This window comes from Rhipicephalus microplus, chromosome 5, assembly GCF_043290135.1.
Source record: "Rhipicephalus microplus isolate Deutch F79 chromosome 5, USDA_Rmic, whole genome shotgun sequence".
In the NCBI taxonomy this organism is placed as follows: domain Eukaryota; kingdom Metazoa; phylum Arthropoda; class Arachnida; order Ixodida; family Ixodidae; genus Rhipicephalus; species Rhipicephalus microplus.
This window is the reverse complement of record NC_134704.1, coordinates 142,367,252-142,392,178: the sequence shown is the minus strand read 5'-3', so window position 1 is coordinate 142,392,178 and position 24,927 is coordinate 142,367,252. Positions and strand designations below refer to the sequence as shown.

General features: G+C 46.4%; 1 protein-coding gene across 1 annotated transcript in view; it reads left to right on the top strand.

The window, feature by feature from the left end:
* The window catches only part of LOC142817946 (uncharacterized), a 30,377-nt gene extending 7,098 nt beyond the window's left edge, over positions 1-23,279 (top strand). Inside the window, exons 2-6 of the mRNA XM_075895989.1 lie at positions 11,038-11,169; positions 12,388-12,535; positions 14,787-15,190; positions 20,435-20,688; positions 22,377-23,279. Of these exons, the coding sequence (XP_075752104.1) occupies positions 11,044-11,169; positions 12,388-12,535; positions 14,787-15,190; positions 20,435-20,688; positions 22,377-22,596 (1,152 nt within the window). The 5' untranslated portion in view covers positions 11,038-11,043 and the 3' untranslated portion in view covers positions 22,597-23,279. The remainder of the gene's footprint in view (positions 1-11,037; positions 11,170-12,387; positions 12,536-14,786; positions 15,191-20,434; positions 20,689-22,376) is intronic.
* Positions 23,280-24,927: the final 1,648 nt, after the last annotated feature.

Sequence of the window (24,927 nt, the reverse complement as noted above, 5' to 3'; positions counted from 1 at the left end):
GTTATCACTAATGGCAAGAATGTCACCGACAGTCTGTTCCAATCCTTTGACGTACGAGGCAAAAATGAATTGAAGAAAGATTTTTTTGTTGCAAAGGGATGCCTGCTTTGTGATGGTGATAAATGTGGCAGGATATGTGCTGAGGGCTAAGAAGTGGTTTGTCATGCAAGAAGAGATGAGGTCACATGTTGTGAAACAGTGCTAAACGAGAAACGTTTCTACGAGATGTTGTAGGGAGTGCAAGGGAAGTTTTCATGGTTGTAATGCTCGTGGTTCCGTTGTACTTTGTCAAGATATAAAGCTGCAGCTTTAAGCCATGTGTAGGAAAAGAAGTTACGTTGTGAATAACCAAGCTGGGGTTGGCATTGTTAATACTGTATTCAATATGAGGCGACCAGTTGAGATTAGTCGTTATGCGAACTCCAAGATACTTGTAAGAGTTAACCGAATCTAGAGGAATGTTGTTATGATATTAAAGAAGTGAGGTAGGGGAGGTTCTCGATAATCCCATGTTTTTGCACTTTTTGATTTGTAGGTCTATTAGCCTATTTCCAGACCAATAGATATAGAGCAAAGGTGAGACAGTGATACGTTAATGTCATTATCCTTACCAATGTTTCAAAAAAGAACACAATAGTCAGCAAAGAGATGAATGTTAGATGATATGACTGGTCAGAGGTCGTTAATATAAATGAGGAACAACAGGGGGCCTAACACGGACCCTTGCGGAATGCAGATTCGAACATCGCGAAAAGATCAATTGTGGCCGTTTGCAGTAATGAATTGTGATCTGTTAGGGAGAAAGCATTCGATCCACATTAACAGATTTCCGCTGAGATTTAGTTGGTGTAGTTTGGAAAGTATCAGTGTAAGGAAAACTTCGAAGAAAGCTTTTGAATAATCTAGAAAAATACAGTTGGCATGGGATGATCTATCAAGAACTCGGAGTGAGTGATGAGTGAAAAAAAAAAAAACTTGCGGTTCACACGAATATGTTTTATAGAAGCCATGTTGCACTGACGTGGAGAATGAATTGGATTGTAGGAAATTGACTATATTAGTAAATATTGTATGCTCGAGCTATAAACAGCAAACAGGTGAAGAAATATGACGATAATTGCTCGAACAGTTTGTACCACCAGATTTATGGAGTGGAACGACTTTGCCAACTTTTCATTCACGGAAAAGCAGAAGCATCCAGTGACTGTTGGAGAACTTTAATTATTATAATGAAAATGTAAGCACAAACACTTTTGAAAAATTTCTTGTTAATTCCGTCATAACCGGGATACGAATTATTTATAAGCAATTCAGCGAATCGTACAACTCCAAGAGGTTCAATAATCACTGATGACATGTGTGAGTAATTATGTAAAAACGCGCTACATAATTCATTACAGCTATCTACGGGAACGTTTCTGATGACTGATGTGTTAAGAACATCAGCATGATTGGCCTCACTTATTTTGTTACTGGATGAGTCAATCAAATAAGCGTGCCCGTTGGATAGGGGATCATTGACTCGCCAAATTTTTTTGGATTAGTTTATAACATAGATGGCAAAATGTTAGTAAGAAACTTATTATGTTTAGTGGATTTCAGTGCATACATATACATGAATGATGTAGATAATATCCCAGCGCAGGTGGTTCGTAGGCAAGCATTTTGCCACCCGATAAAAACGTTTCTTTTTGTTAGATAAACCTTTTATGTGAATAATGAAATATTTGGGAGTATTTCTGCCATGCAACTCAATCGACATAGACCTGGCGTATAGCTTCCTCGCGTGATCACCTCAAGTGAAGTATTCACCTTCATAGCGTTTTCCCAAGCATATGAACTACCTGAATCGGGTCGTGACAACATACCGGATGACCCGGAGTAGCCGAGGACTGCCCGGGACTTTTTAGTCGACTGGTTTCCGCAAGAAATGATAAGTTGAAGTTCTCAGCAACCAAGTTAGTTAGACCACCACGTATGGTCCATATTGTTTTGTAATGTTCATAAGTATCGATATCGATAGATATGTGGAGTTTAACGTCCCAAAACCACCATATGATTATGAGAGACGCCGTAGTGGAGGGCTCCGGAAATTTCGACCACCCGGGGTTCTTTAACGTGCACCGAAATCCTGGCACACGGGCCTACAACATTTCCACCTCCATTGGGAATGCAGCGGCAGCCGCCGGGATTGAATCCTGTGACCTACGGGTCAGCAGCCGAGTACCTTAGCCACTCGACCACCGCGGCGGAGCAATGTTCATAAGTAGGACAGTCATGATTAACACTGATAAGCCTTGTCATCTTTATGAACTATGGAACCAATGAAGCGTTCAAAGTGCTCATTTTAAGTTTATCAATGCCGATCTAAATGACATGATTACTCGCTGCTTCGCGCGTGAATATTCCATTTATATGTGCAGCAAAGCCTCACTCCGGACAAGATAGGGTTTGTATTTGCACAACAGCCTCAGTGTATCCTGGATGAACTCGCTAGTTCGTAGCCGTTTGCTCAGGCAACGAGTCGGGCCTCCTGCGGCATGCATGCTTACCTCAGTGACGTGGCTTAATATACTTTGAGCATTGGCTTGTGCCACTTCGGCATTTCAGTTGATACCACAGTCTATTCAGCTTTGTTTCTCGTTAGCTGAAGTCTCGCTAGGAGCAGCCGACGCACTCCGCTTTGCCGACCTCATATGATTCGACGTTCAAATATTCTATCCAACTCTGTACCGGAATTTCATGTTCCTGCGATCTGTCGAATGGCGACAAGAAAAGGTTCACCTGGCAGCTGTTCGCGTGAAAACAAACTTGTACCATAACAAGATATCTCATTGGGTTACGCTGAAAAGTGCTGATGCGACAATGTCACTTCGTCTTAGGAAAGCTCGTTGGTCTTGACGTACGTATAACGTCCATAAAGCGGATCAAAAAGGTGGGTGTTCAGTGCTACAAAGAATATGACCCACTCTTATTTGTCGTTATTACCTTTCAAATATGCCTTCTGTCGCCCTTGTTAGGCTGCCAACTTGACGCACGTTTCTTGCAAATGGGATGGGTGGCCCTATCGCCACACAGTGTCAAAGGAAACTCTGTGCTAAGATGGTAAACCGTTGTTATCCCACCTATGTAGCTAAGGGCGGTGAATGGACCAAGACGACATGAATTGAACTGCTGCTGTGCAAGGAGGAACATGTTCTGCAAGGAGAAGGGTTAGATTGAAAGGTCGAGACGAAGAACAGTACAGATTATTGTCGTTGGTCGTGACGTCATCCAGAACGTACGTACAATGACGACGCTGCATTTTCTGCTTAATTTTCGTGTGCCGAGATGTGACCAAATATGCGGACGAAATTGATCCAAATGTTTCGCTCACAACAACAAACAAACAATAATGAAAAATGCCACCAACACCCTCAGAATAACGCCCTAAGTACGTAGAATATAAATCTCAATGTGTGCTATATGTTGCATTGCTCCGACGGAGTAAATGCAGCGACACTGACTTATGCGTTAACTAGTAAGGGACAGTCGTCGTTCATCACTGAGAAATAGAAGAGATAGGCTTTATATGCAGGACCACCATTCAAAGATGAACCTTGAGGGGCATAGCCAAGTCGCAGTGACGCAGCGTCTCTAGGAAAAATGATTCTTTGATCACGCGCGATAAAAAACTGTGGTTTGTTTGCCTATTTTCCAATGGCTGCATCAGTTCATAAGTACAGCATAGGGAGATGCACGGGCAATAGGTTTCGTGCTTAAGAAGTATTCGCTGGCTTAGAAAAGTCAATGTGCTAATAAATATTAGATATAGTCGTCTACGTAGAGGAAAATTGTGCAAAGAAAAAGTGAAATGAAGGTTTGATAGGTGAGTTCATACATGCTCTTAGGTGTATAAGTGTCCACCTAGTAAAAATGCCTGAGGGACGATTTAGCGTACCTGAGCACAGTTCTTTTACTGACTTCACGCGCCTACATCGCGTGAAGTGCGCACGCGATATATCCCTTCGCTTGCGAGGCCTGACGTTGATGACTCATCAAGCAAAGAAGAAAGGCCCTGCTGAGCTTTCGAAGTAATTGAAAAGCGGGGGGGGGGGACAATGACTATAAGGGCACGCTGTCGAGGCCGACATCATTACACGTACACTTCCTAAAATTCCTGGACTCTTCCCTCCTTGTTTTGTACAAACAGGACGAAAGCCGATTCGCTCCCTAGAAACACTTCATTGTCTCCAACGTTTTAACCAGTGATCTAAGCAGTTATGCGAGATTGCATGGAAAGTATTGCAACACTCAACTTTGTTACCATCTCATTGATTGCTGCGTCTTTGCGGCGCAAACGAGGTTTTTTATTTTCCTCATCAGAGTACCCTTAACAACTCGTAATGCACGCTGTCATGTCATCCCTCTGCCACACAATTTGCAAGTCGCTTGGCCATTCAACAAAATGGTTTGCGAACGGGCCTAACGAAGTAGGGGGGATGTCATTAGCTCCTGTGCGCAAATAGCGAACGAACGTTTATGCTCTGCAAGTATAGCATAGCTTGACTTCACAAAATAAACCCGCCATGCTTCACAAACTAAATTCGTCATGTTTGACCACCATTTGGTGCTCATACATGGCGGGTTTAGGGACGTTACTGCAAGGCATCTATGCTTTAAAGGTTTGCGCTGTGCATCTGGAGGTCTTGGCAGAAGCGTGAAATCGCGCCAGGCATCAATACACGTGGGGAGGCCAGGATGGCGCCGTGCAGGTCGGACGCGTTGCGATCGGCTTCAGTGATTTCTTCGCTTCTTGGTGTTATGTGAGGCCACATTCACCCGAAATTGGGTCGCTACAAACTTCTAAGATCACTGGGACGCTGTGAACACAAGAATCGCACCGGTGGGTGGACTATTTGTACGTTAATAAGTGACTTTGGTGACGATGACACTCAGTGTGCAGCTACAGACGCCGCCGTTCTGCCCGGCCGCGCCGTTGTTTGCGTGGTGCTCAGGCACCGCGTCTCAAACATAAAAGGACTTGTTCTCACCAGATTAAGAGATGGAAGATAGATCATCGAAGACCCCGGGGGACGCTGAAGAGGATAACAATGATTCCGGGTGGATTACGGTAATAAAGAGACGATCGGAAGGGAGGAAAGTCAGCAGAGCTGCTGGCGCCGGAACGCTGGCGTCTAAGACGAATGGTCAAGAACCTACGCCCGGTCGTCACAGCTTCAGAGATGTAAAGAAAAAACTTATAAGAGGAAGCAAGGTGCCACCGCTGCCATGTGAAAAAACTAAGGTCGTCGCGAGGCCGAGAGGTGGTCTGTGTATTAGCAAGTTTGGCGCGTCTGTCGTGGCAGAGGCCATACGAAGTGCGGCAAGGCTCAGTCCGGAAAAGAGAAACACGGACACAATGGGCCCTAATCACCTGCAAAATATTATGGTTGTCAGTACTTCGAGCCAAGAGAATGTTAAGCGCTACGTTAACGTTGAAGCTATTACGATGGCTGGACAGCGCCACGAAGTCAGTGCATATGTTGCTACTCCGCATGCCACCTGCAAGAGAGTCCTCTTAGTGATCTAGGGATCCCTCTTAGTGATGATCCAGGAGCCATCGACCGGAAGATTTTCAACGCGAGAAATCCACTGGCTCTCGGAGCAAAAAGAATCAAGAATACTGGCGTGATCATAGTGCTGCTCGACGGGTACAAGGTTCCCAATTATGTTTCCTATGGCGGCACCCTCATCAAGTGCACTTTATACAGGAAGCAAGTTGATGTTCGCTATGCCTGCGGCTGACTAGGACACCGCTCTGACGTCTGCCCGATACCCGACGCTTCAGTCTGCAAGGCTTGCAGACAAGCTATCCAGCAAGAAGAGGATCATGTTTGTGAGCCAATATGTAGTTTGTGTGGCGCAGAGCCCCTCACCGCATCCATCGAATGCCAGCACCGATATCGGATACCCTATGTCGTCAGGCGCAGGTGAGGCTTTAGGGCTCGCGCCCTTCGGGAGAGGTCTCCATCCGTCAATGTCGATGGCTTCCTCGAGCTCAACGACTGTCATCAGCAGGGCTAGCCCGGACCATCGACTCCTGGAGGCTGATTCAAATCACGAGGGAGATCCAGAACCAGAGGCAGCTGCAGGAGTCATTCCACGTCCAGATGGCGTCTCGGATCCCGTGTGAGATCCGGGGCCCACTCCATGCCCAGCACACGGTCTCAATCCAGGGGCGGCACCAGATCACGTCCTAGCCCCGGTGCCCGTTCCGGATCCGGTTTCAGACCTGGCCAGGGAAAGACTGACGCACCGAGCACCAGACCGGACCGCTCGCCCAGGACAGACTGCGGGCACGCATGGGGACTGCAGCTGTGCCGGGCGGTCTACGCCACCGAGGACCAGAGCAGGGACAAGTCAAACCTTACCTGGGCCGACAGGGTTCGTAGTAATGACGGCGAGCAACCCATGCAATGCGACCCGTCCCCAGAGCATGCTAGAGACGCGGAGATATTACGATTGAAAAAGGAAAACGCGCAGCTTAAGGATACGCTCACTAAAATGGCGAATGAAATGGCGGAGTTTAAAATAATGCTGAGCACGATGCACAACAAAACTGAAGGCGAAACCATCGATACGCCGGTTCCGGCTCCTACTGGTGATGGGCCCATGGCAACTAAACACAGAGCGGTAGTAAGCAAGCTTAAGAACACGGAATCTCAAGTCGAGGAGTTTAGGCAAACGCTGGTTACAATTACTGAGAACATTAGGATGGTGGCAGGGAGTGTAGCTAGCCTCACGGAGAGTGTTAGACAGATGCAGGCTGCACTCAGTAACCTAGTAAAGGGGCTTAGGGCAATGAACGAGCGCATCATTGCGCTAGAAATTCACACCAAACTGCCTAAATCTGCGCCACAAGGTGCGTCGCCTGGCAACGTGTAAATGACCGTTCCCGTACAAGTCGATAGCCGAGGAGCTGTTTATGAAGATGAACAGATTTTTCAAGCCACACTGACCCCCCAGGGCGGTGATCAAAGTAGAATCCACAATGAATAACCATAAAGACACTGTCTGTATTTGGCAATGCAACTGCAGGGGTACGCTGGTAAAATAGCACTCCTGCAGCAGTACTTTAGAACAATAATGAAGAAACCTCAAAATATAGCACTTCAAGAGACCTTAGCCTCTGTAGCGTTCCTTTCTGGTTACCGGGCAGTCCCTAGCTAGTCAGGAGGACGAGGTGTCTGCACACTTATAAGCAAAAAGCTGAAGCACGTCGCCCACAACTTGCAGATGGCCAGATGCATTATCGAATATGTAATGGTAGAGATCCTACTTCACACACCAAGGCGCAATAGCGGAAAAACAGTGTTTTTGTTTTGAATGTCTACAGTAACCCCAGGCACAGGCGCCAGCATTTCAAGACGTTGCTCGAGGGGGCAGTTGAATTAGCCGGTCCTCGGCTCCTTGTCATAGTAGATGACTTCAATGCGCCACATGGCTTATGGGGAGACGTGTATGAGGCGAGAAAAGGTCGCGACCTCTCGCAGGACACCACCGAACTAGACCTTACCTTAATGACTGATAAGGCTTTTCCTACGCGGTTAGGCAACTCTGCGACCAGAGACACGACGCCAGACCTCGCTTTCATCAAGAATGTCGAAAAGACTACATGGGCCAACACCGCCATGGATTTCGGCAGCGACCACTACGTTCTGCAAACTTCTATTATAGTGGACCATAGCAGAGTCCGAGAGTTCACGGTGGTTGACTGGGATCTTTTTCGCAGCATTCGCGGTACAAGGTCCAATGTTCCTGACAATTGCGATGAATGGTACGAGGGCATCCGCAGAGATACCACCGCTGCCACCAAGAAAATAAAGACAGATTTAAATGTGGACAAGATGGACAGTAGGCTTGCCCACCTGCTCGAAGCCAAGACAGCTCTATTTTCTCGATGGAAGAAGCAGAGGCACAACCGTAGACAGCGGCAAAGAATATCAAATTTGAACAAAGAAATCGAACAACATTGCGACACACTGTGCAAACAGCAGTGGGACGAGTTGCGCGAGTCCGTCGACGGTCAAATCAGAAATGGCAAGTCCTGGCACCTTCTGAAGCACCTACTGGACGAGCACAGCACTAGAGCCAACCAGAGACACACTTTAGCCCGTGCCCTTCACGAAGCCACCAAAGAACAGGGGGTTGACGAGCTCATTACCCGATTAGTTTCCAAGTACCTGCCGGTCGAACGAGAGGACGAAGACGGCGTGTTCCCAGAGTATGGCGGTCCTCCTCTACCTGATCTAGACGAAGACTTTTCAGAGGCTGAAATCAGGAGAGGGATACAAATGCTCAATCGCAAGTCGGCACCAGGCCAGACCGAATCACGAACAGAGCCCTCAGAAATCTCGACGACGCATTCATAGAGCGTCTAACGGGTTTCATCAATGAAGCATAGAAAACGGGAAGGGTTCCTGAGGAATCGAAGCTAGCTGACACCGTACTGATTCACAAGCCAGGAAAGTCTCCTAGCGTTGAGAATCTTCGCCCCATTTTCCTCATGTCTTGCGTGAGCAAGGTGGCAGAGCACGCAATTTCGACAGACTTAACGACTACATGGAGGAAAATGAGACTTATACGCACAATATGATTGGGTTTCGTACCGGCCTTTCAACACACGATGCAATGCTGCTCATTAAGCACCAAGTCCTTGATGGATACTCTAGAGATACAAAGGCTCTTCTTGGCCTAGACCTAGAAAAGGCCTTTGACAACATCAAGCACGAATTCATCTTGGAGACTGTGGCGAAACTCGAGCTTGGGCCCAGGCTGTACAACTACATGAGGTCCTTGTCTGGAAGAAAAGTGAGGCTGCGCATCGGGAACTTCTTCTCTGACGACGTACCATTCGGACATCGAGGCACGCCCCAGGGGTCTGTGATTTCTCCCGTGCTGTTCAATCTCTGCATGATCGGACTGTCGAAAAGACTGGCAAGCGTGGACGGCATCAAGCATACCATCTATGCCGACGACATCACAATCTGGTGCGTTGGCGGCAGCGAAGGCCGGGTGCAAGATGCCCTTCAAGAAGCAGTCGCCGAGGTGGAATCGTACTTACGCCAAACGGGACTCAGATGCTCACCCGCCAAGTTGGAGCTTCTGCTCTATAGAAAAAGAACGAGGTGGCCGACCTAAGGGATGGAAACCCGTCGAACAAAGCGATATACACATTTACACGAGTGACGGCGAGGAAATCCCGAGGGCACCATCCGGATCCTCGGCATGTTTATTGAAGCGAAGGGTGGCAATGGTACTGCTCTGCGAAAGATTGTCGCCAAGACTGACAACGCATTTCGACTCGTCAAAAGAGTCTCCGGGAGACATAGATGCCTTAAGGAAGACAATTTGTTAAGGCTCATCAATGCGTTTGTGCTCTACCACTTTACCTACACCGTTGCCATGCACAACTGGCTTAGGCCAGAGTGGGACAAGCTCGTCCTGGTTATCAGAAAGACCGTCAAGAAAGCACAGGGGCTCCCGTACGCACACACACCGAGAACGTGCTCGCGCTCGGTGTGCACAACTCTGCTGCCGAGATAGCGGAAGCGCAGCAACGCTCGCAGCTGGCTCGCTTGTCCACTATGACGGCTGGTCGGCGCATACATGGTGAGCTAGGTTTTAACCCAATGGAGCTGGAAACAAATAACGTGCGTACATCAAAACATATACAGGAAAACGTCATTGTTGCCCCAATACCCCGCGAAACTCACCCTGTACACAATGAGGGACGTCGTCGGGCAAGGGCGACGGCTTTACTGAAGCAACTGGAAAAGGTGGCGTAAATGCAAGTTTCGTTGACGCTGCAGCGTATCGAGATGGCAAAAAAGTTCGCAGCGGTAGTCGTGGACCAGACGGGCTCGACTACGAACTGCGCCACGGTACGCATAACGAATCCCCAGGTGGCCGAACAAGTGGCCATCGTACTCGCTCTGCTCAATGGTTGGTGCGAAGAGGTGTACCGCGATTCCATATCCGCAGTCAGAGCCTTTCAGAAAGGCCGCATATCAACACAGGCAGCCAGGATCTTGAACAGCTCTACCCGCGATATGATTGTCCCTTACACCATACATTGGTTCCCCGCGCATGTCGGCTCCGTAAACGGCGTTGCAGTGAACCCGGACGAGTCGGCCCACCACACACAGCAGCGCGCGCACTTACTGACCGCGCTGCTCTCGACCTGGGCGACGGCTCCAGTGCCGACGACGTGGGACATAAACACACACCTACTACACACAACGAGATTACCACGTATTACTACATGGCGAGGCGGGCATTTCTAATTCCACATTCAAAAGTCAGTAGAGCACAGGCCGTCTCGTTGCGCTTACTTCAAACCCATTCGTACCCGTCGTTAGCATACCTAAATGCAATTTATCCTCACAAATTCCCGATGCGACCTGCGCCGCTTGCGGGCAGACCACTACGTTAGCACACATGCTCTGGGAGTGCGGGTCGCTTGGGCCGACTTATAGCAAAACCAAGTGGGATGCGCTTCTGCACAGCCCAGAACTTCAGGACCAAATCCTGGCCGTCCAGTGTGCCCGCGACAGGGCCGTCAGGCTAGATCTGCCGGTCCCCACGTGGGAGTAGCCGGGTGACGCGTGGCAACCTCCGCGTCTGCACTGGACCATAATAATGTTGTTCTACCTCTCACTCACTCACTCTGGAGGTCTCGTCCTTTGATAGTTACGTTTATTCTGTAACACCATTACTAGCAGAACATACAGCGCTAACGGATTCAAACGGAATATAAATTGTTAAGGTATAATGAGTGGCATGCGCTGTTTCTCGAGATGACACGTCATTTCGCAACGAATCGGGCCTCTAAAGATAGCGTTGTCTCTTACCTACGTGTTTGAGTTGAAACTACGCCAATATGACTCGAACTGAAGCCGGTGGAAGCAAAAGCGTGAGTGTTATTTAGGCCTTAATTGTCCTGCTTAAATTCATGAGTGCAGCATCTATTTCAATTGATTATGATTCGCGCAGTGAACCATGGGTAGGGCCGCTGAGTACGCATGGTGGCGCAAAGTCGGTGGGCGCTGTGCCAGGAAACGCGCGTATTCCTCCTGGGCCAATGACATGTCGGCCATTGCTAAAGCCGAGGCCGCCCTGAATAAGGTACGTCTTTGTAACAGCGCCCTTAATAAATGTGCAGTGAAATTTCATTTTGAATTAATTCGAGATAATAGGCCGTGCCTTATGCGTAGTGCGCACGCACGCACGCACACACACACACACACACGCACGCACGCATACACACACGCACGCACGCACGAACATATACACACATACACACACACATACAAACACACACACACACAAGCACGCACGCACGAACATATACACACAAACACACACACATACACACACACACACGCACGCACACACGCAGGCATGCACGCACACACATATACACACATACACACACACACACACACACACACACGCACGCACGCACATATACGCACATACACACGCACGCCACACACGCACGCCAAACACACACGCACGCACGCAGGCACATATACACACATACACACACACACGCACACACACACATACGCACACACACGCATGCACGCGCACACACACGCACACACACACACACACACACGCACGCACACACACACGCACGCACGCACATATACACACATACACACGCACGCACGCGCGCACACACACACGCACGCACGCACACGCACGCACGCACACACACACACACACACACACACACAAACACACACACGAACGCACGCGCATATACACACATACACATGCACGCACGCGCACACACACACGCACGCACGCACGCACACACGCACACGCACGCACACACACGCACGCGCACACACACACGCACACACACACACACACACACAAACACACACACACACACGCACGCACACACACACGCACGCACGCACATGTACACACATACACACGCACGCACGCGCACACACACACGCACGCACGCACACGCACGCACGCACACACACACACGCACGCGCACACACACACAGACACACAAACACACACACGCACGCACGCACATATACACACATACACACGCACGCACGCGCGCACACACACGCACGCACGCACACACGCACGCACACGCACGCACACACACGCACGCACGCACGCACACACACGCACGCACACACACACACACACACCCGCACGCACGCATGCACGCACGCACGCACATGTTTACTATGACGTTTCGGAAGGGTCCTAGATAAACTTTGATGTCTATACGATTCATAACGAGAGCAGAATGAAGTGATATATTGTTGCTATTGCTTTGCCGAGAGCGGGGAATGATACACTGCACAGTGCGGTCAGAGGACCCGCTTCATCTGGCTGTGCACGGTGGTGCTCCTTGCGATGGTATTGTCCAGCGCGGCGCCATCCACGTTCACCGACGACCTGGGTGTGCGTTGGAGACCACCTGGGCTGCCTGAAGCGGTGCCGTGGCTATCAGGTGCGGTGAGCTTGCTGCCTCCTCCTAACTTTCTAGCGATATCACACAGATCTAGTTTTACATATATATTGGAAGAATATCCGTTATATTGGAAGAGAACTAATAAGAAAAGTGAAGTTTGCATTATGTCGCACAAGGGTTGAAACAGCGAAGCTGGACGATTCTGAGGCTGAACCTGGTTGCTTCTAGGTTGCTGCTAGACTTTAGTTAGGTGATGATAGCTTGTTTATACGTTGTTTAGAGGACATTGTTAAGGTTTAGTGAGGTGATACTACTTCATTTCTAGGTGGCTTCTCATACAGCGTAGAAACGTTCTAGTTAATCCACAAACAGTCACGGACACGATATGGATTTCCAAACTTAGAGAAAGACATTCGTGATGCTCTAGGAGAGAGAATCTCACTTGGGTGAACGGGCTCGTCTCTGGCGGAGAGTTTCTATCATTTCGATTTGTTTTTTCAGTTGCCGCTAACTTTCCCGTTCCCTAGTACTCTCTCGTTGAACGTAGCACTAGAGCACTCCATACAAATTCTTTGGCGAAACTGAGACGTGCAACCACGATGTTGTCGCTGGGATAATTCCGGTGGTTTCTTATAGGTATCCGTAATTACTCGTTATGTCTGCCCAAAAATAATAATTTGTGCTTACTGGCCGTCTGTTTGCTTGTTAATTTTCTGAAGACCAGCGATGAATAGTTTGATGTGCCTATTTTCTGTGGCACACGCCCATTTATGAAGGTGGTAGTGTTTGTACACATTTGTAAGCACGAAAACTTTTACGACCAGCCTGAGCGGCTTCGCTGTCAGAAACTCACGGGGTACCATAAGTAGACGTCAAAAATGACTCAAATGCCAGAGCGATTTTCTGTTTTTGCTTCTCGGTTGGTGCATTGATCCTTTCCCACTCTCCTCCGACAGCCTTCTACATAGTGTGGTTATGCATTACCTCCGGCGTGAGGGCGATTGAGACCTTTCGGCGCCTCATCTGGTTTTACGAGGCCTCCGTGATCAGTCCACCTTTGACAGAACTACGATGCCTCGTGGTGACGCTGCTTGTGACTTCACACAAATATACGGCTTCGCAAATTGTGCCGGTCAGTGACGTCACGATGAGGTCACACGGTGATGTCATCACGTCAGAGAGGTTGTTGTATCACTTTTGGTGACGCCCGCGGTGATGAATTTTAGCGCTTATGGAGACATATAAAGAATTAGCCTCTGTAAATGCTAGGAGTTTGCATATCAGAACCCGAATCTAAGGCTTTCGCCCCAATTGTTGCGGGAAGCCTGTGCGCGAGAACCACGACGTTGTTCTGAGGAGGGGAGGACCACACGTTAATTACGGCATACCTAAGGTGTTTTAACATGCATAATTAACATGGTGCAATGCGACACCACGGGGGCAGAGGAGAAGAACACGCACACAGCGTCCATCTTCTCCGTCCCTGTCGTGTTGCCTTATGCGATACGAAATATGAACCTTGATCAAGTGGCCAAGAACGCGCTTTCTTCAAATCGACGTGCACCATCGTGTAAGCACACGGAGTTCTCGCGAGTGTCTGTATGAATGTATAACAAATATTTGAGGTTGTGAAGCTGGTCAAGTTTCCATATCTATTTTTTAGATAATAACTCAGCTCTCTGATGAAATCATGCAAGCTTTTCTAAGTGCCGGACTGCTTGTTTTTCATGGACTGTCAGCCAACGTAACATCATTTCGCCAGTAGTGCCCCGTGTTAATAGGCTGTAGTATTCAAGACCACTTTTCCTTCGACATGCACTTTTGTTGTCCAAACGTGCTTAGCATGCAGCGCTTACTAATGATTGATATACAGGCAGCTTAAATCACGGTCAACGTGCGCGGAGTTACGTGTAACCATGGCTTACTTATCTTGTACCCTTGTCACACAGGCAAGTTAAGCGTGGCTATGACCAACCACGGTTAACCACGCTGAAGCTCAGTTAGTACGCCAACCGTGGTTAACCGATTTTAAGCTGCGCAAAAGCGCCCACGGTTAAAGTGGCTGACCCATCTTCCATGGATGCCGCCATTTTTTCGGTTAACCACTTAACCGAGGTTCCCATGCTCGGTTCTTTACAACCGCTTTCAGCGGCATAACTATATACGGTTTCGTGCACCATGTAACATAAGCGAACCGTGCATGGTTACGCTAACTGCGGTTTAAGTTGCCTGTGTAACGGTATTACAAAGGTACAAGCAACGCATTTCCGTCAATTTTCTCGAGGCGCAGGTTCCGCGCGTTCTCGACAGGTGGCACGCGAGATGGTACACTGCGCAGCCGCGTCGTGCGACGAGGCCGCCGCCACCGCTACGCCACCGCACGGCCGGCTGGTGTGGCGAGCGCCGAAGGGCCATGGTCCGCAGAGGGACCTTGAAAGGGCCATGTACCGATTGCCCGCCGTGTTGTCGCACCCGCTAGAGCTGCACTGGTGGCCCTACAAGGCGGTGACGCCCTTCAGGGGACCCTTCCTGGCGCTCGTCTCGACGCGACCCGAGAACGTCGCCCGCAGGGCGGCCATCCGGGCCGGTTGGGGAAACCCGGCACAATACCCGAACGGCTCCTTCCGTCTCATCTTCTTCCTTGCCGCGCCTGCCAAGACGGGCAAGAAGAACTTGAAACTCAAGATGCTTCTGGTACGAACACATCATTGTGCAGAAGAGAACCTAACGCTAGTTGGTGGTTAATCGTTATGTAGGAACAAAAACGCTGAAAAAAGATGAGGACATGTGAAAACACAGCGCAGCCACTGACTCGCAACTAAAATTTATTTCAAGGCACAAGGATGCATATACAATGCAGCCGTCCTAGTCACTTGACACATCATTGCGCCTGCGCAGCAGAGCTATCAAGATCCACTCCATAAATTTCCTAAATCCTCCTTCAACCACCTAGGACGACTTGAAGGCAAAACAAGCTTATATTTCTCTATGCTCTTTTATTTGTATTACATGATGCAACGCCTGGGCAACATACGGTGACTCACCGATACGATACTCAGATCTTTTCCCTCTCGTCATGATTCACTTCGTGCAAATGCGTAGATTTGGCTGAATTGAAAATAATGTACAGTACTGGCTAACCTTCTGGTTAAGCTTCATCTCAACTTTAAGTGAGAATTAGGGGCACAACGCCAAGTGGAAGCAAATTTTCAATTGTTTCTTTCAAGTTCATGTTGAGGTGATACCTACCATATATGACTTCATACAGGAATCGACAAGGGTACTAACGTCGTTTCGGGGGGCCACATATTACTGCCTCGTGGGAGTCATGGAGCCAGCAGGCTGCATGTGGCTGACTCCTGTTCGAAATGTACATATATTTTTAACCATATGACTTATAAGGAGTAAAAAAAAGAAGAATCACGGGAAGGTGGAAGCTAAGAATGTTTTATTGAAATAAAACATTCTTAAACAAGGGGTGTGCAGGAGCCGATGTTTCGACTAGCTGGCTTGTCGAATGCGATAGGGCAGGGAGAAATATATTCGTGACTCACCATAAGTGAATAATCTCTAGAAAGGCAGAACATTTACCTCTTTGCCAAGGATTTCTGGCAAAGAATAGTGAGGTTTTCTGTGTCACTCCTCTTGCACTTGTGTTTGCGTATTTCAGTTTCCTACGCAATCAATCATGTCTTCTTAGAGTACATCGAGGGAAAGATCATGGATTTCACCCTCTCTATGCATTTGAAGGCGATATCCTCTGATACACGTGGTAATATATTTACAAAACCTGGGAGCACGCGTTAGGCAAGTGAAAGAGCTGCAGTAAGACCGGCATGCAATAAATTACATCGTCGTGATAAGTTGTATCGACGTTTCGGTTAATTCCAACAATCCAACGCTCTCTATTGTAGCTTTTTGCCCCTCGGGTGTAGTTACACTGCATGGGTCCGAGGTCGATTGACAATGCTAATTGATTAAGTCATCACATGACGTTTATGTGTAACGGCGCGTTACGTCATGATCACTTCACGAATTTTGGTGATCCGTGAAGTCATTGTAAGACGTCATCTGATTGTTTGAAAGACTGTACGAGATCTGCGAGACCGTAGGGGCTCTGAAAGTTTGGCAGCCTCACGCAGTTATTTCCCAGACGAGTGGAGTAGCATAACTATTTTTGAATTTTTCAGTAAAGTGACAACCGAGCATACGGCGACATGATTGAAACGGTAAATGAGTAGTTGTTACGTGTTAGGCCACTTAGGATTACACTTACAAAAACAAACGTGTACCTATTCACTAATTACGCACTCAAAGCTTATACTAGTCACAAAAAGCACCAACATCTTCGTAAGCGAAAGTAGTGAAAGGTAGCTTAGCAAAATTTGTTGGCCTGGTTAGTGAATAGCGCAACTTTGAGGGGTTAAGGCCGTTCGTATATTGCTGGTAACCACACTAGCAACTGAGTAACCACTCTTACTCTACCACAGTAGTTCTTATATGGTGTACCACGAAGCCATCCCAGGGGCCTGCGAGGCCATTTTAGAGCTCTGTGAAAGCTTTTATCGAAAAAAAAAAGTTGTATGGTGGCGCGTTAGTATGTCCCTGAACAGCAACCCCTTCCATAGTGTTGGTCTGCTTTGCAGCATAACATTACTGCACTGTAAAGGAGCCGACTTATGTTTCCCTTTCACCACGAGATAGTTGTGAAGCCTTTGTTGCAGTTTCCTACGACAGATGCACACAAGCATACCTGTTCCACATGTGCATAATTGAAGAACGAATATAGCTGCAAACATAATAAAGGTTGCTGCAGAACAAACAAATTATTGACAAGCTGTTGAGATCGAACGGTTCTGGAAGTTTAGCTAGACAAATCTTTGTGAGAAAAAAAGCCGAAGTAGCCTATTTCATGCTCCATGATATGTTCATTTTTTACCCCCCCCCCTCTTTCTTTCATTGCTATGGGCCCGTCATCTCTTCTACTTGCCCACAATAGGTCCCCGAGAATCCAATCGCTGAGAAATACTGTTCTACTGAAATGCAATTAGCCAACTAGAGGTTTATGCCCATCTTGTTTATACGTGCGTGTTCACTGCAATGTGAAGTTGGTTTTATTGCAAAAGCATAACTAAAAAGAAATAAAAAACAAGGGGAACTACATTATCTATGTACAGTAATTATTAACTGCTGATTGCTTGAATTGATTACCATCGTAAGCAATAATAATAATAATAATAATAATAATAATAATAATAATAATAATAATAATAATAATAATAATAATAATAATAATAATAATAATAATAATAATAATAATAATAATAATAATAATAATAATAATAATAATAATAAATATCTGAGATATTACGTCCCAAAACCATCATATGAATATGAGAGACGCTGTAGTGGAGGGCTCGGGAGATTTCGAACATCTGGTGTTCTATAACATGCAATGACATCGCATGGCACACGGGCGTTTACCATTTCGTCTCCATCGAAACGTGACCACCACATCCGATATCGAATTCGCAACTGGTGGGTCAGAAGCCGTGCACTGTATTCACTGTTACTCTGAGGCGGACCATAGTAAGCAAGTACAGACAGCAACAACGTACTTTGAGGCACGAAGGGATCACGAACGAGTGCACACACGAAAACTAACACAGAATATCAAGAGTTCTACGTACTCAATATCTACTCTAACCGCAGCTTGAAAAATATTTACGTTCCCAGCTTTGGATGGCACACCATATGCAGCTTAGTAGGCTCATAAGTTGGTAAATAATGGATGTTTTGTACTCAATATATAGTGGCCTTTTATTCGTTTGCATGTGCGCAACACATAACAAGAAACTGCAATTCCGACGTATTCAAGAAAATGAAAGTTGGTCAAATTTGCGTAGCATCTGGCAATAACGGCGTAATATATTGCGGTATCTACGAAGCGCATGATAACAAAGGTGGCTTAGTAGTTACCTTGTTAAAACATGAAGTGTTCTCGGCGTCTTGCTGCCGAATAAATCACGTCACCGACTGAACTCATGAATCAGCATTTATTTAGACTAACATTATGCAAAAGCTGCACGATAAAATAGCACGGGTTCACGTACTTCCTCTAAACCTTCACCCGGTGGAGCGTACCCCTCATGCGCGCACAGTGGTCTGTCGACGAGTGTCGGGGCCGTGCCACGGCCACCACTTTTGAAGGCCGTGAATGGGCTGCCCACATCACTGGTGCGCAGCACGTGTTAAGAGCGTGCATTATGAGTAGCGTAGAACTTACATGATAGCCGCCGGCTAGAAAATGTATCCAACAAATGCAGTAAAATATGCCCGAAACTAGTTAATATCTAGATTTAGGTGCTGTTTACAAATATTTTTAAATAGATCAGTGAAAATAATAACTCTGTGCGCCGTTCGTTTGCTATGACTTGTGACCCAACGTAATAATATCTTGTGGTTCGTTCCACTTGTTAGTTATCGTGATACGATTGGTGTCATGAAGCCAGCACACGGCACCGTACATGGGGGCGCTCGGCGAGATCTTCAGTTCCCAGTTGAAAACAGCACGACGTTATCTGTTACAAAAACAAAACCAAAACAAAACAAGGCTCGTAGGCGCCGACGAAAGCTGTCGAAGTGACGTGGCCAGAAATCAGCGGGATATTGTTGCTCGCGCTTCGATGTCGCAGGACGAAGTGCGTCATAGCTCTCCAACTCAAAGCGTGGTGCCATGGAAGAAATTAGCCGAACGTGTTTAGAAAACTTTATGTCATGACCAAATTACTAAGATGCGAGTTCAACATTCACGTTACTTGGAAATTGAAGCACGTAACTAAAGGTGGGGTACGAGGGGAGAACGACAAGGATAGTCCTTGTGAAATATACGGCCTCAGTTTCAAGTAACTCGATCTTGATAACCTATATACAGGGTGCCCACGTAACTTAAGCCAGAGTTTAAAAATATGCTGGAACACGTTATCACGACGCGACAAAATGCATGTTTCTCATCGTTGCCTGGAGTTAGTCAGATATTTTTTTGTGTTCTCAAATATTGGTTAATTGAATATTTTTAATTACCTAACTTTTCAAGAAATAAAAATGGATGAAAAATTTTCAGTGAGAAAATTGTACATCAGTTTGAAAAACGTCTGACTAGACAGTTTTAAACTTTATATCTGTTAAATGTTAGTTTTTTTTGCTAATTACAAATGCCCGCAAAATACAAAAATACCACGTGACAAACCCACTCGTGCGTCAGTGCGCGCAATGATTTTAGTGCTCCCTAACGTTCCGCCTACGAAGTACCATAGCATTTGCCCCAATGTGCTGTCTCGCCAGGGCCGCAACGATGGTAGTGGTTTTACGATGAACACGTTTTGCTATCGGCCACAAAAACGATAACCGCGGCGACTGCTTCTCGTTGTCATGAAGCGGTGTGAGGGAAGCGTGTCGTTCGTACGCGGAACGTTAGGGAGCACTAGCATCATCGTGCGCATTGACGTGCGAGCGGGTTTGTTACGTGGTATTTTTGTATATTCGCGGGCTTTCGCAATTAGCAAAAAAACACTACAACTTTCTCATTGAAGTTTTTATCGATCTTCGTTTATTGAAAAGTTAGGTAATTGAAAATATCTAATTAAACAATATTTGAGAACACAAAAAATTTTCGCGTCATAATTACGTGTTCCGGCATATTTTTAAACTCTGGGTAAAGTTACGTGGGACACACTGTATAAACGTAGTCTTGGTTTCTTTGCGTTTTCACAATGGTGCCAGTACGGCCTCACTTTCAAGTAACTCGTTTTTGATAAGCCATATATATAAGTAGCCCCGGTTTCTTAGCCAAGTAGGCTTCTTAGCATTTCCACAATGGTGCCCGTCACCAGTTGAAGAACTTTGTGAGGACACGACATTTTCCATCGGCCTCTCCAGAATGAGTCAGACGAGCATTTGGACATGGCGATCGAATCGTTCGAGCTCTCCTCGACCCGAGCCATGATGCTGGAGTGGGCGCCCGAGTACGCCCACAATGCGCGGATTGTGTTCTGGGCCCGTGACGACGCGGTGGTAAACGCAGTGGACCTGCTGGAGTGGATGCGTCGCCTGTCAGCCGTTCCCGGTGACGTGTTCGGACACGTCAAAGCAGTCCCCAATACTGACACAGGACGATGGGACGTACCGAACACGTGAGTCGGCAGGTGTTTCTGCTCCCGTTTGAAGTATGGTAACGAAGACGTGATCTTAGTCTGAAGGCCTTATGTTCAAATTAGAACAAGCAAATAGAAATCGATGACTCAGATTATGTACAATCAATGCACTATGCTGTTCATGCTGTTAGATCACAAATTTAAATGTTTGTCATACACCACCGGAAGTCAGATTTGGTTGGCTGCAAGGCTGCAGATTTATTCTATGAACGTTTGAACTCTACGTAATAGTGACTACAAGAGCGCTGAATTAACGTAACAAATGAAAATTGATGCAATAAAGCAACCAAATATTCAAAAACACAATTACCTTGCCAGAAATGTTTCGTCTTCTTCAAACTAGGATGAAAAAAAAGAACCAATGAAATTGTGAGAAAATATACCAATGCTGTCTGGTATACGTTTGTGCTCCGTAGTACAGAAAAAAAAGTGTGTTAGGGCCGAACTTCCCTAGGAAAGCAATGCTGGCCTATAGCTGTTGTTCATACCTTTAGTTATTGCGTTGCAGGCAGCCTCTTGCGAGAGCTTGCGTTTGTACAGTACAAAACAACTACTACTTGACCGTACATAGCTAGTTATTCTTGAATTTATTAATTGCAGAACTTTATTTCACACATATTATTCCTCAGAAATTGTATAGACAATCATCATGCCATGGATAAGGTGTCTCAAACACGGAGACCCCTCTCTAGCAGCCCATTGCGCACTAGACGGTCTTCACCTCAATATCTTCCCCAGGAATTTTGTCCACGAGCTGCATAAATGTTACTAGTTTTAGTTATTCCTTTCTTGAGCCCCCCCCCCCCCCCGTTTGGTTACCATGTACTAAAGCGCAACTGTGGAACAAAAATTAGATATCTAGGAATCGGCATCCATACTGCAGTCTGTCTGCAGAACAGTAGTGATGTTTTTCAAAGATTTGCGTGAAGAGCTCTTCAGAAGTGACCCGTGTATAGCACATGGAAAATGCCGACTTTGAAATGGCTTCGTTAGCTGACACTTTCGTTATAAATCCGGCAAAACTCTTTCCTACATCAATTTCCAACCTTCTTCACAAATTTTCGACCCCCGTGGGACTAAATTGCGTGACCGTGGCTCGCCACCTGAAGTAACTTTGAGACCCTTGCAATAGATGCTCGCAAGCTCTTCAACGTGTGGCACGCAGAAGTTACTGCCGAATGAACTGTTGGTAGTACTTTCGAAAACGTTTGGTACAAATACCTAAAGAAACATGCAGCGCTGAGCTGTGTTCGGGCTTATATATTGCACTGTCCGAATTTACGAAACAATATTCGCTTGTATTTGTACCTTGCCTGAAACTTAAGTTACATGGTGTACAACCCCTTCTTTGACTGGTCATGAAATCCCTCTGTAAAGGTGTGAGAGAAGTAACAAAGAACCCGCTGTGGCTGCGCCGTGGCTTCGCGTAACAGAAGGCAACGCTGTAAATGTCATAAACAACTTGAAGTATGGGTTGTATCAGATGACCATGGAAGGACCGTGAAATGATGACCAGTACATCACCGTGAAATTAGCAAAGACGCTATTTATTGCTACAGCGATTATGAAGCCTCTTTTTTTTTTCTTAGAGTAATTGCGGCGCATCTGCAAAGCGCGCTGATGAGTACTTGACTTAAACGTGATCGATGCCTAACTGACGCATGTAGCTCCTTCTCCTGGAAGCGGCTCGAGCAGTGCGCTTACTTCCTCAAGATGGCAGCACTGGTGCGGATGAGCAGCGTCTACGAGGACGTGCCTCGTCCGATAAGACAAAACCACGCGGTGGGACTCGCAGCGCCGCTACTCGCCAGGCGCGCCAACCTGAGTCTCGTGGCCATCGGTGGCTTCACGCCCTGCCGACATGGCGACAACAGGACTATATCTTGAATGACCGAACGAGATGCTGGCACATCTGAGTCGGGGCGAACTCCTTTACTTAGGCACAATAAATTCGTGACCATAGTATTTTACGTCTTGCTGAACGATTTAGCTAGCATTTGGGTCTGACAGCCAGACACAAAACCAGTTTATTTACTTATTTATTTGTTTAGTTACTCAGTTTCCTAATATGATTATAATTTGTCCTACGTCGAGGAGCCGCGAAATGGAACTTTTTGTGTTATGAGCCATGGACGGCGACGTTGGTTCAAGTTATGGCTGTTTGAATTTGATCGATGACCTGAGAGAGGAGATGACCGGGAAATAAATAAAGTGCGGCAGCTTCTAATTTTGTAACTTAGTCCACTGCGGTGGAGTGGTGGTTACGGTGTTTCGTTGCTCGCCTGAAGGTCGCGGGCGCGACTCCGGCCAAGCATTTCAACGGAGGCGAAATGCTAGAGTGCCTTCTTATGTGCAGGTTCATTGCACGTTAAGAAAATTATGGCGAATTTCCGGAGTCCTCGGTATCTGTTACAATCATATCGTGGTTCTGGGACGTAAGGCCCCGGATATAATAATAATAATAATAATAATAATAATAATAATAATAATAATAATAATAATAATAATAATAATAATAATAATAATAATAATAATAATAATAATAATAATAATAATAATAATAATAATAATAATAATAATAATAATAATAAAAATAATAACAATAATAATTACCATTATTATTAAAACTTCCAACTACATTATATACGATAATCGATGGGCATAAAGGGTAGTGATGATGTTTTTCTTGACGCAAAAAATAATAAAAACGTTTTGTCAAGGACAACCAGGCATTTTTTTTTTGCAAAGAAAAGCATGCAAAGGTTCTTTGATGGCCTAAGGGTGAAGAAGCATGAGGAGGAAAGGTTTCGGAGAGAAAAATAAGCTATCCTCAAGCTCTCCTCCAGAACTTTTTTCGCCCGACGGAAGATGAAGGGACGCTGGGGTATGAAGGAGGGGAGGACTGCGTTAATTGAGCAGCAAGTGTGATTATTGAGTGCATGGGCGCGGTCATGAGCGCTGGCACCCACTCTACCGGGGCAAACATAACCAAGCTACACACACGCATTTCTGCGCGGTGTGCTCTCACCGCCTTGTATTCAAAAGGCTGACCTCACGAAAGACATTTCACTCCATGGAGCGGCCATATTCCCTCAAGCCAGCGTTTTGGAGATATACGCGTGAACAGACTCTGAACAGGCCTGCAAGGTTTAGTTCGTATTACGTTACAATGTATCTTTTCAACCTAACGGGGGAACTCAATTTTTATACTGAGAATTTTTGTGTAGCAGGAAACCGTTTGTTGTAGGAAAGCGACAACACGAATTTTTCTTATATTGAAGAAAACCGCTTTTGCAGGTAACACAATTTGCCTGCCTGCGCATGCGTTAGCCACTTATTAGGTGTTTTTACCTTGTCACATGCTTTAGTTCTGTCGTACAAGCAAGCGGTCATCTGCGAAAGTCTGATGTGTAAGTTAACGTTATTAGGGATTTTATATTATACAAATATATGCGTTATCCTGTTACAGGGTGCCGGAATCAATCTGAGCATGCGTGGGCCTTCGCAGAACGTAAATGTGTACGGAACGTAAACTACATGCCGGATAGGGTTTGCATTTACAGCCCAATATCGCAGACCCTCCATCTTTCGTGGGAACTCGCGATATCCGCCGTTGGGAGATTACAGACTTCGAGTCAAAATAAGCCGAAGTGCGAGCGCCAATACGAATTGTATTGTTTCCACCGGATTATCAGGGTACATTAGCCTAGAACACCGAAGCCGTAAACGTGGGAGCCCTTGGAAGTCTAGATAGGTGGCCTCATTATAACTGGACCAAGAGTAACCAGGCAACCACAAGTTCGTTACTACAGAAGCATCGTCAATTCCAAGTCTGGTGTAAAGGCCTTGCAATGACTTAGTACTCAGAAGCTACCATTGCAATTTTGTGCGATGTGAAGGGGGCCTAGGCAAAGTGACTATTAAATATATAAGGAAAAGGAGTTTACTTACGAGTACATCGTGAAATTTTGCAAAGACATTTAGAATGTCATATGGACCAGTACCTCTCTATTTGTACAGGAACAGGAATAGGCCTAATACAACCTGCTGAATGTGGAAATCGAAGATTTACCTTCAATATTTTGTATACATAGATGAGCAGTGTTCGAAATATATACGCAGTATAGATGTAGCGCCGGAACTTAAGAGGTATCGTTTTGAAGGGGCCCTCAAACTTTTGAGAACATCAGTAATGACCGCATCAGCTCGTAGTGGGGC